The sequence below is a fragment of the Octopus sinensis genome, unplaced genomic scaffold, assembly GCF_006345805.1.
Source record: "Octopus sinensis unplaced genomic scaffold, ASM634580v1 Contig10964, whole genome shotgun sequence".
Taxonomy (NCBI): domain Eukaryota; kingdom Metazoa; phylum Mollusca; class Cephalopoda; order Octopoda; family Octopodidae; genus Octopus; species Octopus sinensis.
Genome location: NW_021832231.1, coordinates 91,072 through 107,169, shown reverse-complemented (window position 1 = coordinate 107,169; position 16,098 = coordinate 91,072). Strand labels below are relative to the sequence as shown.

Genomic DNA, 16,098 nt, shown 5'->3' with positions numbered 1-16,098 from the left:
CAAACGCGTCCCGACTCTCTGGACGTGGAGGCAAGGAGGAGAGAACACTTCAGCCACGTCGCAGAGAAAACATTAAAGTCGGCATATTCGATATCCACGAAAACTGAATAAAACAGGGTGATTTAAACCTTGCCAAGACCAACTCGAATTTACTTTTTTGGATAGTTTTACGTGCTCGGTGAGTGCGTAGGAAAGAATAGAAAACGTGTCAGAATTATCCCTCAACAAATCCAGCCAGATTATTTTCTTAATAAATTTTAAATATTAATACATTCTCGTGGGGTCGCCATTGGCCCGTCTTCTTTAGTCGTGGAATATCCCACAGAGTGATGTATCCTTGTCCATCCCCTGTGACCAGCCACCCTCCCTCGTATAGCAAGGCAGTGCACGCACAAGGAGTGCATGCTAGTAGAAATTCTGGACACGGGACTCTCATTCACCAACAATTAATTGATTTTATTTTATAAATTTTAAATTGAATAATATTTTATTTAAATGAAATAGTTTTTTGATGATAACTTTACTGACTTTTTATCAGTAACGAAAATCCTGAGTCTGAATAGTACCTTATTCATTTTAAATATTAATAAAATATTAAATATTTTTTGTAATAGTCGATTATTCCGCGTTGTAGTGACATGGTCTCCTTTCAATTATAATATTAGTTCGTTAAAAAGTACGACAGCGACGTAAGCACTTGGAGTTCTCACGGGAGAATCCACCAGATAGAATATGCGATGGAATCAGTCAAACAGGGCTCCATTTCGATGGGGGCCAAGTCGAATACTCACGTAGTCATCGCCGGCTTCAGGGTTCTCCCTCAGTCCATAAAACCAAGAAACGGGCCAACGTTTTGTCCCACTATCCACAAAAAGTGTTCAAAGTGTCGAAACATGTGGGCGTGGCAATGTCGGGACTCATGTCGGACGGTCGTCGACTTGTGTATCCCCCAATCTGTACTCCCAGTGACTACATGAAAGAACTGTGTGTGTCCTATCGGTGGAAATTCGACCGAGATATTCCAATCAGTCAATTAGTCCAGGCTCTCGTCCTCAGTTGCCCTTTTTGTTAATCCCACAAGAAATGCAGCCACAAACTCAGAGATATGGGTCCCGTCCATTCGGGGTGGGTGTCCTCATCGCGGGTGTCGATGTTTGCTGTCCCCTTCACTTGTTAGGACTCTGGTCCTCAGTTGTACTCTCTGTCTCCCCCGGCCACGTTTGACAGTTGCAAGGCCATCGCCATTGGAAGTCGGTCACAGTCCGCCGCCACGTTCTTGGAGAGTGTTCTCCCCGACTTGCCAACTTGTATTGTCTGAGCATATTTGTAGCCGAGGTCACTCTTTTGGAGACTTGGTGTGTCAAGTCCCTCACTTATTCGGTGCCTTGTATGCTGACGGATGAGGTTTTCTTTGCTAATATCCCCAGAATGTTTCTGTGGCGGTTATTGGTCCTGAACGGCAATTTGAGTTTGTGGACGAGGAGGGTCTGCGGGAAATTGTGGGATGTGTTGTGTGAGTTGTATTAGTTGGGGCGTGTTGGACAGTCTTCCGAGGGTCCCTTCCCTGCCACAATGCACCTTCAGGGTGAGGATGTTCCTCCTCCTTATATGGATGTCGAGTAATTAACGGTTGTTCTATTTCAACGGGGATTCTGTTTAATGATAGTCCATTAGTGTGTGTATTGTTTAGATAGACAATGATTGTTCTGGTTTCATAAATATACTTTTAAGAGGGTTCCAGTTTGATAGGGAGTCCAGCAGTTTGTAGTGTAATAATCTCGTTTTTTAAGAATAATTCACAAACATTTGTCTTTTAAGAATAATTCGATATCAAAGAGGTCAATTAATCTATTCACTTTGGAGTACAAATCTGCTAATTAGGCAATGCCGATAATGAATTGATTTGATGAAAATTCGGTGAACTCTTCGACCATTTAAGTAAGACCATGTTCGACCATTTATGATGTCTCCCATTTGTTGACACCTTCCTATTGGGACAATCAGTTGGTTATTGACTGACTGCTAATTTGATTATATTCGGTCATAATTTGTGCTTATAATTGACTTCGTGCCCGTGTGAGCAGTTCTGTAATGCCCGGGGAATTGATCAGAACATTTGCTACTGTGGCCGCCTCCCAAACACTCAGCACGGACGACGACGGAATTGACCGTCTGAACCACCGCTACACTGTCATCATTTTGATAATCTTCTCCATCATTGTTTCCACAAAGCAGTACGTGGGCGAACCCATATCATGTTGGTGCTACGACAGCTGCAGAGAAGAGTCCCACGTCGAGTACATGAACAAAGTGTGCTGGGTCAAAAACACATATTACTATCCCATTCGACGAGACCTGCCTCTCCCCGGCACTGAAGAAACCAATAATTTGGAGATCAGTTATTACCAGTGGGTTCCCCTCATCCTCCTGGCTCAGGCCATTCTGTTTTACATTCCCGGCATGATTTGGCGAAGCTTCAACAGGAAATCCGGAATCACAATCCAGAATATCATCGACGCCGCCGAAATGTTCCAATCGACTCTTCGAATTGACGAGAAGGACAAAATAGCCAAGCACGTGACCAGATATATCGACAATTACCTCGACCACCAACAGATTGCCAAAACTATCTTTGGTCGTCTCGGTTGCTTCACGAGTGGTCGATATGTCTCGATTCTTTACTTAATCACTAAGCTTCTGTACGTCGCCAATACTGTTGTTCAGCTTGTACTTCTCGACAGTTTTCTGGGCTCGGAGTATGGAATGTATGGCTTTAAAATGATTCGAGGACTGATCTCTGGTGTCGATCAGATAAACCTTACTCCTGGCTTCCCGACCATTACAATGTGTGACTTTGATGTCAGGAAACTGGGGGCTGTCCATAATTATCGAGTACAGTGTGTCCTCCCTATTAACTTGTTCAACGAAAAGATATTTATATTCATTTGGTTCTGGTTGGTCATCACGGCAATTCTCACTTGCATCAACTTTGTGTTGTGGTTCTTTGCGCTTATGCTCCCTCTCAGTCGATACCGCTTTATCAAAAAACATTTGAGACTTGCCGGAAAGTACAGTTCTGCTACGGAAAGACGGAGATGCAGAGAATTTGTTTCCAATTTCATTATGACTGACGGGGTCCTGATCCTTCACTTGATATCCAAGAATTCCAGCGACATAATCACGAGTCAAATTGTAGGGGCCATGTGGGAGAATTATCGACAGTACAAGCCATTTATGAGTGAATATACTGATGGGGAAATATGATGTCTTAGACAAATATAGCTGTAAATGACTTGATATTTTCAATAAAATAAACTTTTCCTTATTTCAAACAAACCACGAATGTTTCTTTGAATTGGTCCCCATTGAACTATGTCCAATAGAATTAACAGAATCAATTCGATTGATTTGTAGAATTGCGTCACTGCTCTAAATAGGGGGAATAGTGCCTTTCTCGAAATTTTATATTAATTATATTTTGGGGTAAGAATCACAAATACAGAGCAAAGTCGCGCAAAACAATGCCAGAATTGTGAAAATAAACAGAGACAAACACCAAGAAATTCTTTCAAAAAGTCGATTTAGACAACACCTAGTACCATTACTAGTCCAACTATCGACTCATGTAGAAGCCAACAGTACTCATCAAGGTAAGCAAAGTATAATTTAGTAAGTGTTAGAACAGATAAGCACCCGCGAGAAACGAAATAATGCACAAAATGACAATTCCCAAAAGGGTTGATATTTGACCAATGCCAATGAGATCACGTCGCGAATTCGGCACACGTGCTTCGCCAACTTGCTCTTTCATTGTCTCATAATTCCAAACAAATTTAGCGCCTTCCAAAGAATCTTTGGGAGTGTTTGAAAATTCTGGGAAATTCGCCGAGAACTGTTTCGACGAAATTTGTTTCGGGTCCAGTTCGGACCACTGCAGTAAAAAAGGGGACGAACCTTAAACTTAGCGTACTGGGAGGCGGCGAAGTACTGAACCAAAAAACGGTGTTTTTCTGGAGTCGAAGCAGAATCTCCGGGTTGCCACGTGACTACAAATAAACACCTCGAATTGACGAGAAAGGCTGATTTCTTCGAGTGGAGACAGAAAGCCACTGTTTGGGCGGATTGAGTAATTCTTAGGAACAGTTGTCTTCACTTTAAAGTGCACAGACTCAGCGTTGGAGGTATTTGTTAAGCGAATTGTCTCTTTCTGGGAAACGTCGCGACTTTCTAGTGTTTTTACTCAAGTCTAAATACGCCGAAATTCACACGATTCGGGGAAAATGGTAATCATAACAAGATTAATACGATCTATTTAAAGGGATTATTAAGTTTATTCAAATTTTCCTTTAATATTATTTTTCATTAAACAATCTAATTTACTCAAAGATTAAATCCAGTTGGGAAACAGAGGACGCATTCCGAGGTAGACCAAGGACAACACTTCCATCGGTGCTAAATCAGGATCTCAAAATTATTGGGAGGAAACTCGAAACTGCTGATGATCTCGACAACCTGAGAGAATTGGCAGAGAATTGGATCTTCAACCATCGCAGTCCATTGGGTCCCAGGGGTTTCCCCACGTTGAATTGAAGCAATCCCTGGGAAGCGTCATTTCCCGTGTGGTTTAAATACGACGCCACACGGTAACACCGACCACGGAAATCCGCGAACAAGAGAAACCAGAAGGGACTTTCCAACACCTAAAGTTGCACTGAGGATTACATTGAAAGCGATTGAAAGACGGCAGCGGATTCTCCTCACCGTGCTCTCCACGGTCTGGACGTTCGCGGAGGGTTTGAGAAAGGCATAGGAGATGAGGAGTTCCTCCAACTTGACCGGAAATCTAAATATAAGGAAAAAGACCAGACTTGATTCTCTCTTTGTAACTCTCCAAGTACAAGTAATGACATTTCCCAAAAAAGTGGGACATGACGTGAAACAATTTTTTTGTTGATTGCCCAGGGGGTCATTTGGAGAAAAGAAATGGAATCGAGGACTCCGACATAGGAGGACCGAGCGTGCTTTCTAACAAAGGACTCTGCAAAAGTACTCCAAATTAGATTCGCTAGACATAGACAAGACATGAGATTTTTGTTTATACACACGTGTTTTAGAATTTTTTGAAGAAAATAGTCTCCCAACATCACGAGAGTCCCCAAGGACCTACGGCCGGAAGAAGGTGACCCGGAAATGGAGGACACGAACTGACAAATTGAGCGTGTTCATCCTGTCCCAACAGTTTACACCAATGTGCATGGCAATTAAACTGAAGTTGCGGACTTTCCTAAGTTTAGATCACGAATTTGCGGTAAGTCGACAAAATCTGGCATTTTTGGCCAAACAAACCTGGTCGAGGAGTCCCATGTTGTATTTGTTACTACCAAATGTTACTACCGTCGGAGTGCCGATACTACGGAATAAGATTCGCAGTTCGGACTTCGTTGAGAAACCAGGAGTACAAAATGTGTAGTGTTAATGATCATATTCTTCAAATCAAACTAAAATCAACAAGGAGCAGATTGTTACTATTATCAACGTATATGCACCCCATGCGGGCAGAATATTGGCTACCTCTGATGAGTTAGACGAATTTTATGCAAGCCTTTCCAACGCAGAACTGAACAAAAAAACAATTGTTTTTTTCGCGGAGACTGAAATGCCAAAGCAGACATTAGAAAAACTAAGAAGTATGTATCGGAAGGCACAGAAGAGGCAATCGAAATTCATTCGGTGAGTGTCTAATTGGCTTTTGTCTGAGATTTGGTCTCTATCTCTGCAACAGCCATTCAACATCCGGCCCGACATAAGACGGCCTGGACTGGCTAAAAAAAGACCAAGATGGTCGGGAAATCACAATATACAATCAAATAGATTATATACTATGTAAAAATGAATATAAAAATTCGCTCATATGAAGGAGCAGTAACAAACAGCGATCACAGAATAACAGTGGCTCGGATATGCATCCAGAAACTGTTTTCCAACATTGCCCAGTACAACTCAGCTAACACCAAACAGCGAAGACTAGCTACGAGGCACTAATAAACAATACCGTGAAAAGAACAAAATATCGATAATATCAAGCAACATATATCACAACTAAATATGGCAGAGAAGCCAGACGTTCTTCTGAAAAAGTTGGTTGTGGCTGTTAAAAAGGGCGCTGCGGATACTATCTGCTATAAAGACAGCCTTCCAAACAACAATCACGCATATTAGATTCAACAATAAGGGAAATGTCAGAGCACTAAAGCGATATCCGCCTAAAATCGAAAATCGTTGTTGGAAATAAAAGAGAGCTAAGAAATCAAAGAAACAGAATCCTTCACAAAATAAGAGTCCGGGCAGGTCAATTGTGGACGAAATACTTAGACAAGAAAGTCATTGAAATTGAAAAGCTCTCGCCTGAAAGCCAAACGTTTATGGCTGTTCGGATGTTTAACCTGGGCTCTCAAAACTTCAAAATATCAATATGCCACGAAAAGGAACACTTAATATTAGACTATGGAGATAAAGCTTCGGAGATTTTAAAGTCTAAGAGATTAAAAAATCACTCTGCGTATCATGTCAAATAGCTTTGCGGAAATTGGGGTCGATACTACAATTGCAAGTGCTCTACAAATTTAGTGCCGAGTACGACAATGGAATTGGGTGTCACTTCAGTAGATAAATTGTCAACAAACGAAAGGCGGAGCGATATCGTAACTTTCATTGGCATTACACAAAAAGGATATACTAAATAATGAGGGTTCTAAGATGTGTTGGCAGAATTGTATGTGCTTTATCAAGCCTGAGCAGATTAGTAATATTCTAATCCAATTATATGTAAGCGAATTTGTTTTCTGCTGGTTTCTCCCTTGTACTTTATCGACCTATTTTCCTCCTTAGTTGAAAAAAACAATGCCAACGTATACTTTAAGAAGGTACGGAATACGGAAGTGCATATTAATTAATGTCGGAAAAATAATGAATAAGGATTAAAAGTAACAAATTGATTCACAGTCGATGCTGGCGAACGAAATCTAGGGACTACCCGACTGCACCTGACCTTTATAGTCGAATTTTGCATTGTCCTGCTGTGGAAACAATTGCATGATCTGGTCGATTTGATCTGCCCCCATCTTGTCGCCGTAACTCAGGAGAGCATTTCTAAGGACGGAAACTTGTATTTCTTGGGTGGTGGAGTTGGCTATAATTTGGAATGCTTGGATTATTTCCTGGTCGTTCCTTTCCCCCGACAATGCAGAGATGACGCTCATCAATTTGTTTAGTTCTATGAAGTTTGAACCTCGCAGTGACAGCAAAAATGAATACTGCTTGGATCTGCCTGGGATGCTAAAGCCCTCTCCTCCGAAAGTGAGGGGGAGTGGCCGAGACACCTCAAAACAAGGCCCAGATCAGACGTTGGGATTTTGCCAGTTTTTTCCTTGTCCAACAACTCGAATATATTAGTCACTTCTAAAGGTAAAACGTCCTTAATTGTGACCTTCTCTTGTACTCTGGTCCATTTATCCAACTAGAAAACAAAATACTATTGAGAGTGGGGTCGCCAGTCGTACTAGTAATAAAAAATATTTAATTATATTAATAAAGACACAATTTATTGAAATCAGAAGTGCCCACTGAACTAATGACACGTCCTCTTGGAAGGCGGACTGTCTGACCCGGACGACTGATCCCCGAGGACACTAGACGACAGGAACAGGAGCATATTTGTACTATCCACTCTCTGCGTCCCCGAAGGAGTACTTGGACAGATCCACGTCCTCATCAGACGCACTCTGCAATGAGACACACACATCACCGATTCGCTGGTCGTCGGACTCCTCTGCCGGGCACTCACTCGAAACCGTTTCTTCTTCATCCCAAACTAGCACTTAGTCAGGACAAGACCTCGTCGAACTCCCCATCAGAGTCCACCTTTTCCTTGTACTCCACTTGTTCTCGCTCAAAGTAGCCTCCCCCATAACCCGTCCGCTCCTCCACTCTCCGGAATTTGGGGAGAGAACAAATGTTGCAGCGATTCCTCCGCGCCCAGTTCACGTTTCCGCAGCTTTTGCAGGACCAGTCGTCGGCACTGTACAGCCCGTTGCTCTTTTCGGCCGCCTCCTTCCCGATTTCTGTCCCCGACATCACCAACTGGTCCTCCTCGGACTCCACCTTTGGTTTGGCACGTGGCTTTCTGCAGCGATTGCACTCTGCTCGGCGGGCAAAGTTGACGTTTCCACACCTATTTGATCAAGTCGTGTCTACTGGGGGTCCTCACACAGCCAGTCTTCTTGTGATTTGCTTGACTTGCTCATCACCACAATAACGTGTATAATCAATACTTTATTATTAACCAAACCCGCTAGCCTTTACTGACTTTAAAGTAAGAGTTATTAAGGGTTTAAAAATATATAAAAAGTGATCACTCTTCGGAGATGACATCCTGCAACAACATGTCCACCGACGCAGTCTCCAGAGAATCCTCGTCAGCCAAAGTGGACTTTCTGCCGAAGAGGAGCCCCTTAATACTACACATCACACCCAATCACTACGATCTGAACACTTTGGAGGAGGCCGCGACTATAAAATTGCCAGTCGATGTCTGAGTATACAAACACACACTCACCACAGCAGCCAGTGCTCCCGAATACTCCAACACACTGCTCGTCTCGTAACTCAATATTGACGTCGTCTCCTCTTTCTTCGGGTCACTTCTGTTCCTCTCCAACATCCCCTCGATTAGGTTGGCCGCCGCCGCAGCCTCCTCCATCTCCAATATCTGCAAATTGGGGGACATATGTACATTGGGAGGGAAGGAGTCGACCAGCAGTTGGTGGAGAGACCGATTCAGACGGAGAGAACACACCAAAGCAAAGAAGGCAGCCGTCTTGAGGTTGTTGCCTCTCAAATCAATCTGGGAAATTGTCCTCGACTCGGCCAAGTACTCAGAGAGGGCAATCACGCCTGCAAATGAGTAGTCAACTACCCTCCGACGTCTGCCCACAATTCCGCAGTTCCAGACGGACCAGTCGCCCACATTTGAACAACCCAGGCTTGAGGACTGCCATTCCCTCGTCCCCGATGGGATTGTTGCTGAGGACAACACACTTTAGACGACAAGTGGTCTAAGAACACACTCATCGACAACACAACCATAAAACCAGCGAGGGTGGCCATCGACTTGGCAGTGATTGCATTTTTGGAGACATGGAGGTGTGCGAGGTACCCCATGTTAGCGTTGAGGAGGGAGATGAAGCCCGAGTCCTTGGAATGAGGAACACCCTCACTCGCAGGTCATTGTTGGCCAAGTCAATCAGTCTCAGTCGACACTGCCCAGCGAGCATGTAGCGGAGATAGGCCACGTCGTCCAGTCCAATATTATTCCGTCCCAAATACAACTCTCTGATGGCCGTGTTATTGCGGAGTCCATTCACTGCCATGTCGGGGGGGGACAACCCAGCTCGTTCAGGTTGGGGCCGTTCATGTTTGTGTTCTCCAGTCGAAGGACACTCACCTCCGCCCCACAACGGAAGGACTTGGACAAATACACCAGTCCCCCTCCGTCCAAATTCACTCCATTCAGACTGAGTTGGCAGAGGCAGGACGTCTGGGCTGACCACACTCGCTTACTCCTCTCAACATCTTCATCAGTCCCCCCCACGCACGAATCCCCAACCCCTTCGCCGAGCAGAGCGATATTTTGAGGGCGGAATCGTAGTACTTGATTATTTCGAAGAGTGAAATGGCCCCCTGTCGTAAGAGGGGGGTCTTACCTCCTCGTCAAATGTGACCCCGTCGAGAATCAGAGAGCGGAACCTCGCCCGTCGAAACACCTCCTCGAGTGCCTCACATTGGTTGAAGTGGAGACGCAAATCTACCTCGACGGGCGGTCTTACTTGCCAGGTTGAGACACTCAAATCGGTCGTCGTTCAAAGTCATGGCCTGTGGAGTTAAGGGAGGAGTGCACTCACGGAGAGTTGGTTGAGGACTGTCGGGATTGGCTTGCACGAGTATTGGATGGAGGACTTTTTGTAGTTCTCGATTATTTCGGTGGAATTTGCTGGGATGTTAGGATTGGGGGATACAGGTGGAGAAGAGGTTCGGAGGTTCGTCCAAGTAGTTTATGGTGGTCGTCAATACTGCTGAGAATTTTACGGATCGAGAGTTAGTGTCCGGATCGCACATCAACAGTTAAAATAAACCTCAACATAATTGATTCATTAATAATTTATATTCTAACAATTTTTATTAAACTTTATTTTTAAAACATTTTTTGTCATTAATATATTTCACTTAATTTATAACAAGGATATTTAATAGCGGATGTGACAATGGAAAACTAACCCGATTTATTTAAGAGGATTAGACATCACTAATTATCTGCAACTATCCTTAAATCCTTATCTGCAACTATCCAAAATTAAATCATTTATTGGAATCGAGTGTTAATTATCATTGTTCATTCTATGCCCTTTACTCAATTGTCACTTCTCTAACCAACTCATTCTTAGTTGCTTCTATGCACTGGATAGGACTAAATGGTTGGTTAGAGAAGTGTGGAATAAAATAAAATCAGTCAGGCCAACCTCACTAGAATACTTTCCCCGAAATACCCATTAAATGGCAAAATAAGGAAGGACTTGGACAGATACACGAGTAAACAAAGTGGCGACAAAGAATAAATATATTATTCACAGTATAAATCAAGTATGGGACAGACTGAGGAATCCCGCGAGAGTGAGCGTAGTGGAATAACTGACTGGCATGTCCGCCCACAATAAACAGGCCAATGCGGATATCCAGACAACCAAAAAAAAGAGGCGTGCACAATCTCTCGATTTGGCAGTCCAACTCAGCCCTGCAATACACACCCCCAAAACACGAAAGCAGTCCCAAACTCCAAGCGAACACCACAAAGCACAGACAAACACAAAATTGTACACAAACAACACATTTCCATTCTTCGGCCAAGATAGGGCAGAGAAGCATCCTCCGAGTCCAAGTCTGGTCATTCCTGCATTAAAACAGGACCAGAAACCAATAATCCTGGCGGAGAGAGGGAGGGAGGAGGACAGGAGCACCAAGAAGAGGCAATTGAGGACAAGACGGGAGGCGGAAGTGGCATTTCTCCTTAGTCGCAAATACTGGCCGAGAATGGGAAGTTTGTATAAGCCGTAGAAGGAGGACGCAGTGAATATTCTAAAATGACCGAATAAGCGTACGAAATCATTCCCACATCCACCAAAGGGCCGAGTTTGGAGGGATCCCCCTGTCAATCAGAATGGAGGATTACAGTCATGTCTCCATCACGGACACTCCCAAACGCGGAATAAACGAAATAAGTGAAATAAAGCAATCGGACTGTCCGTCGCGTGTGAAATGGCATGAGGGAGGACAGTCCTCGGGGAGCGCAGACTACAACAAGCCGAGGTGACTTACACAGGTGGAAACCGACTCCGAGAAGACACAAAATGGAATAAAACTGTTCGTAGAGGTGAGAGAAGTAGTGTTTGGAATATCGGTCCTGCACAATGAAAGCAATGTGGAGAAGGACCAAACCGAGGAGGCACAGCACGCAGACGGCCTCACTCACCCTCCCGAGGATGCCCTGCAATGTGGAGTAGTCCTTACTCTGAATGGTCCGCGGAATCGGGCCGACTCGAGGAGGAAGTATGGAATGAGGAGAAGGTAGGGCACCCCCACAGTGGAGGACACAAAGTACCACAAACCTAGAGAGTGGAGTCAGTCGACTACAATTGATGAGGGAACAGCTGAGAGTGGGGAAGGAGGGGTATTTGTGAGTGATCTCGTGGTTGAGAATGGAGAGGGGGAGGAGGAGAGTGCTGGTCAGGACGAAGGAGAGGACGAGTGAGCAGATGGAGAAACTGAAGGAGGGACACAATAGTACGTCAAGTAGTGGGTCACTCGGTCATCCGTCCTGTAGAGCACTTTCAGACTTGTGCGATATCTCCCGATGGTGTAGAAGGAGGCGAGGTAGACGGTGATCCACATTAGGAAGACAACCTAGGAGGGTCACACTGGGAAACCACCACATATTCACGCACTGTGTCGTTGAACTGTTCTTCGTCCTCCATTCAACTAACAACACTTATTTATTTAAACTATTTACTTTATTAATTATAACTGTACTGTGAGAGGCTAAAAAGCCATTCCTCGTCCCACTCCAGGAAATGTATTAAATATATTGGAAAGAATAATAATGCCTTGTACGCAAGTGAAATCCGGGCACGAAGATGTGATCAATTCAATTGCCCTCAATTTCAACAGCACGCGAATGCTGACATGTTCCAGTGATTCGTCGGTCAAGGTTTGGGATAGGACAGGCGATACGTGGAGATGCAGTGCCACACTGCGGGTTACTAAGCCTCCCCCACTCCCAGCACCACAATGGCCGCGTCCTCACAGCCTGTTGGCAGTGTCATTGCCTCGGGCGCCTCAGACTTCAAAGTCTTTATTTTCCAGGAAAAAGGTCACCTCCTTCCCCCAAGGCAGACTACCCGAGTTTGGAGGGTCTGCTGTCGACTGGGGCACTGGAACAAGTCAGTCATTTGCACCAAGTTCTCCCCCTACGACCTGACACTGGTTTGTGGGCAGTCGTAAGTGTGAGGCCGGTCTGAGTATTGACGGGCTGGTTAATGTTATGATGAGCAATAACATTGCCTTCCTCGACAGTTGGGTTGTTCTCCACTCCATCGACCTACAGGCTCCCTCTCGCTCACTCTCCTGGAGTAACTCGAGGTTCCTTGGGCTGCCTATTTAAGAATGTTCCCCCCTCTGCTGGCAGTGGCTGTGGGTGGGGACGAATGTGGGTCGGTCGTCCTCACAGATTTGGGAGGCAATCGCAAAAGAGTGTTTGAACTGCCCGACTCGCCCCCTCTGTGTTTGCCCCCAACAACGGGAGACACTACCACGCACTGGGCATTGCCACATCAGCAGCCGTGTGGGTCTACACTTTCGACGAGTATGTATGACCAGGAATGTGGTGGCCACCCAAGTCGTGCACGTCTGCCAACTCAAATTCGGAGATGATTTGTGGGTGAGGAGTGTTGATGACTCCCAGCGGCCGTGTCTGCAGTGGAATGTGTGGGGGGACGAGTTGAATGTGTGCGACAACATAACATTCAGTATATACAAGAGTACTGTCCGCCCTTATCCCTGCAGAGGAGTATGGCCAGTACTCTCTCCCGGGTTTGTTCTCTTTTCGACTGACAAATTGTGTTAAATGTTATTTAGTGTTATTGACCAATCGTTGGGCAATGAGTAGGGTAGAGTTGACAAAGTTGGTGGCACAGTCCTTCAGACAGTTGTTGTTGCCGGCCGAGAGTGGTCGATCCACTTTGTCCACGCACATGTCCCAACACTTCCCGCAGAGGACGTTAATCTGCGTATTCATCACCATCCTCACCTGCTCTAACAACTCGGCCTTTGCCTTCTCGGCCTGCACGAATTGCAGCAACTCGGCATCCGCACCACCACCAGACATTTTATACAAATAAAACACAATTTTGAATAAAAGATACAACTATCATTTAAACACATGTTCGACGGACGGATGGTGGTCGGACTCGTAGTCGAGGTGCACAAAGGCCATTTGGACATCTTCGAACCGTTCGAGTTTGAGTTGGAGTGACTCGCCAATGTCGTGGGCTGTGCTGAGTGCCATGGAAGGGGGCAGGACAATGTGCACGTCCGCAATCAGATTGTCCCCAAAGTGGATTCCGCGGATCGTGTCAATGCTGATTATGTCCCGATGGTGGTTGAGACACACCCAGGCCAGTCGCTGGATGAAGTGAGGGTCCGCGGTCACTCCACTCAGTCTCCTCCCCAAATCTTAAATGGGCAACACTGCAGACCGAGAGAGACGAGGACCCACCCCACCACAATGTAGGAGGACAGGGCAATGGCCACCAGGGGGTCCAAATACTTCCAGTTGGGGCTCCAGTTGCGGACTCCTTGGGTGACTACAACTCATTCACATCGACTGACCAGCGAACACACAAATCAAAGTAAACGAGTTGCTGAGGACGTCGTTGAAGCTGTCCTTGTGAATCGTCCTGAAGGGGGGAGTCTTCTTCCCGAAAAGGAGGAGAAAGAGGACTGCCTTTGAGACTAATCACACATGTGCTGATAATCTACCAATCGTGGCCGATAAAATTCCGATCGACACTGCGTCCAGTTCAATTTCTATTTTCCCCGAAAACAGCGCCTTGATGGACTCAAAGATGACTTGGAGGGAGACCACAGTCATCGACACCGACATGATCAGGTGCCCCACCGTCCCCACCGACCGTCTCCCTAAGTCTCCCGCGGGGGTGGTGACCGAAGGGGTATTGTCGCCGGTCTTTCTTTCGTTTGAGCCAGTTGGTCACAAACACGACAAGCAGGGCCAGAATGTCGACAACACTGTCCATTGTGCTCGACAGCACGGCCAGAGACCCACTCAGGAATGTGGCCACTACTTTCCCCGACAGGAGCAGCTGGGAATATTACCACCACTACCATGTTCAGGAGGAATATCCCACAAATCCACATGTCCTCGCTTGTCCTTACCTCCGTGTTTGTCGGATCACTCCCTTCGACCTTTAAAATTGCCCGCATTAGGACGTTCTGAGTTTTGTAATATTTCCTGCATTGTTTGTTGTCCTAATTACCTTGTATTTTTTGACCTCATTTTGGCTAGAGTGTCCTGGTCGATCACACTCCCCAAGGGCACTTTCCACTCCTCGATTAGTACTCCTACGTCCCCATCTTCCGAAGGCATAATTAATGAAAGTGTATTCTTCAGTCTATAAATCAATCCATTTTTTGAAAAACCACACTATTAAATAAAACAATATTAAAACTATTAAATCGACAGACAAATAAACCCGGTTCAATACGAAAACTGTTCCCCGTCTGTTCCGCTCTTGCGTTGGGTCCAGATTCCAACATCGGGAAAAGCTGAGAAAGATCTTGAGGATTGTTGGAATCACCTAATTAATTACCCTAATTAACTGTTGGTGATTTTTGGGTTAAATAAAAAAATTGCCCCGGAGGACGTCTTAGAGAAGATTTGTGTCTCAAAAAAGCACACGCGAACGTTTAGAAAGGATACTGCTGGTCGCAAAGGCAAGGAGACAAAACAGAGGGATCCATATTTTGTGATCTTCGAATGCTGGAGAGGGCATTTGTGCCTGCTGAGAAAATCAGGAAAGTGAACACGTAGGTGTCCGAGTAGTTTGCGTTTAATACATGTGAATTTCACGGCTAAAAGAGAAAATGGTTCACCTATTTTATCCACACAATTGAGAATGAAATCCGCTTATCGGAACAACTTGTAGACCTTCCTGAAGATTTGTCGGAACACCGTTTATTTTCCTGAACTTTCCGCGTGGCTTTTTTGTAATCTTGATGTTTTGCTGCGATAATTAGATTGTTAGCGTATGATAAAAGGATTGTATCTTCGTTTTTTGGATTTGGGAGGTCTCTTTAAATAAATTGAACAGGATTGGTGATAAGGGGGATCCTTGTGGGAACCCGTTTGGGAGGTATCGTTGTTTTGATTGATGTGGTTTTGAGTATTTCAGTCCATCTGAGATGAACTGAGTCAACTTCGTAAGATATGTAGAAGTTTAACGATCTCTTCTAAATCCATTTTGAAAACTGGGTAATTCTAACAAAAGAGTAATTTTGTTGAGAATTAACTCCGTGGATCGTTCAGAGATTTGTCCTTTTTCGGTATCGGGTGTATGAGTGATTTTTTCCATAATGACGGAATTTCATTTTTGTTTACTGAGTAATTAAAAACTTGGGTAAGGGCTTCGATTCCCACCGGCCCAAAGTGTTTTAATTCATCAATTGAAATATCGTCAGCTCCTCTTGACCTTGTATTTTTCATGTATTTAATTACATGAAAAACATCCAAGGGTTTGAAGTATTCATTGTATTAATATTTTTTCTTTTGTGTTTCGGTTCATGTTCCATTTTCAAAATACGTTTTGTGGCTTATGCTAACATAAAATTTTACTAGTGTGTCAGGGGTGACATATGGTGTATGGTGGCTGGGTATCTTTTTGAGTTTCCGTAAGGTTTTCCATAACGACGATGTTC

The 16,098-nt window shown here is 44.7% G+C and overlaps 1 protein-coding gene across 1 annotated transcript; it reads left to right on the top strand.

Moving 5' to 3' along the window:
* Window positions 1-2,091: 2,091 nt before the first annotated feature.
* LOC115228705 (innexin unc-7-like) lies at window positions 2,092-3,264 on the top strand. Its single transcript, XM_029799229.1, has one exon. The coding sequence runs from the start codon at window positions 2,092-2,094 to the stop codon at window positions 3,262-3,264; it is 1,173 nt and encodes a 390-aa protein (XP_029655089.1).
* The last annotated feature ends 12,834 nt before the right edge of the window (window positions 3,265-16,098 follow it).

Coding starts and splice junctions, on each gene's coding strand:
- LOC115228705 (XM_029799229.1), top strand. CDS start 2,092: ATGCCCGGGGAATTGATCAGAACATTTGCTACTGTGGCCGCCTCCCAA.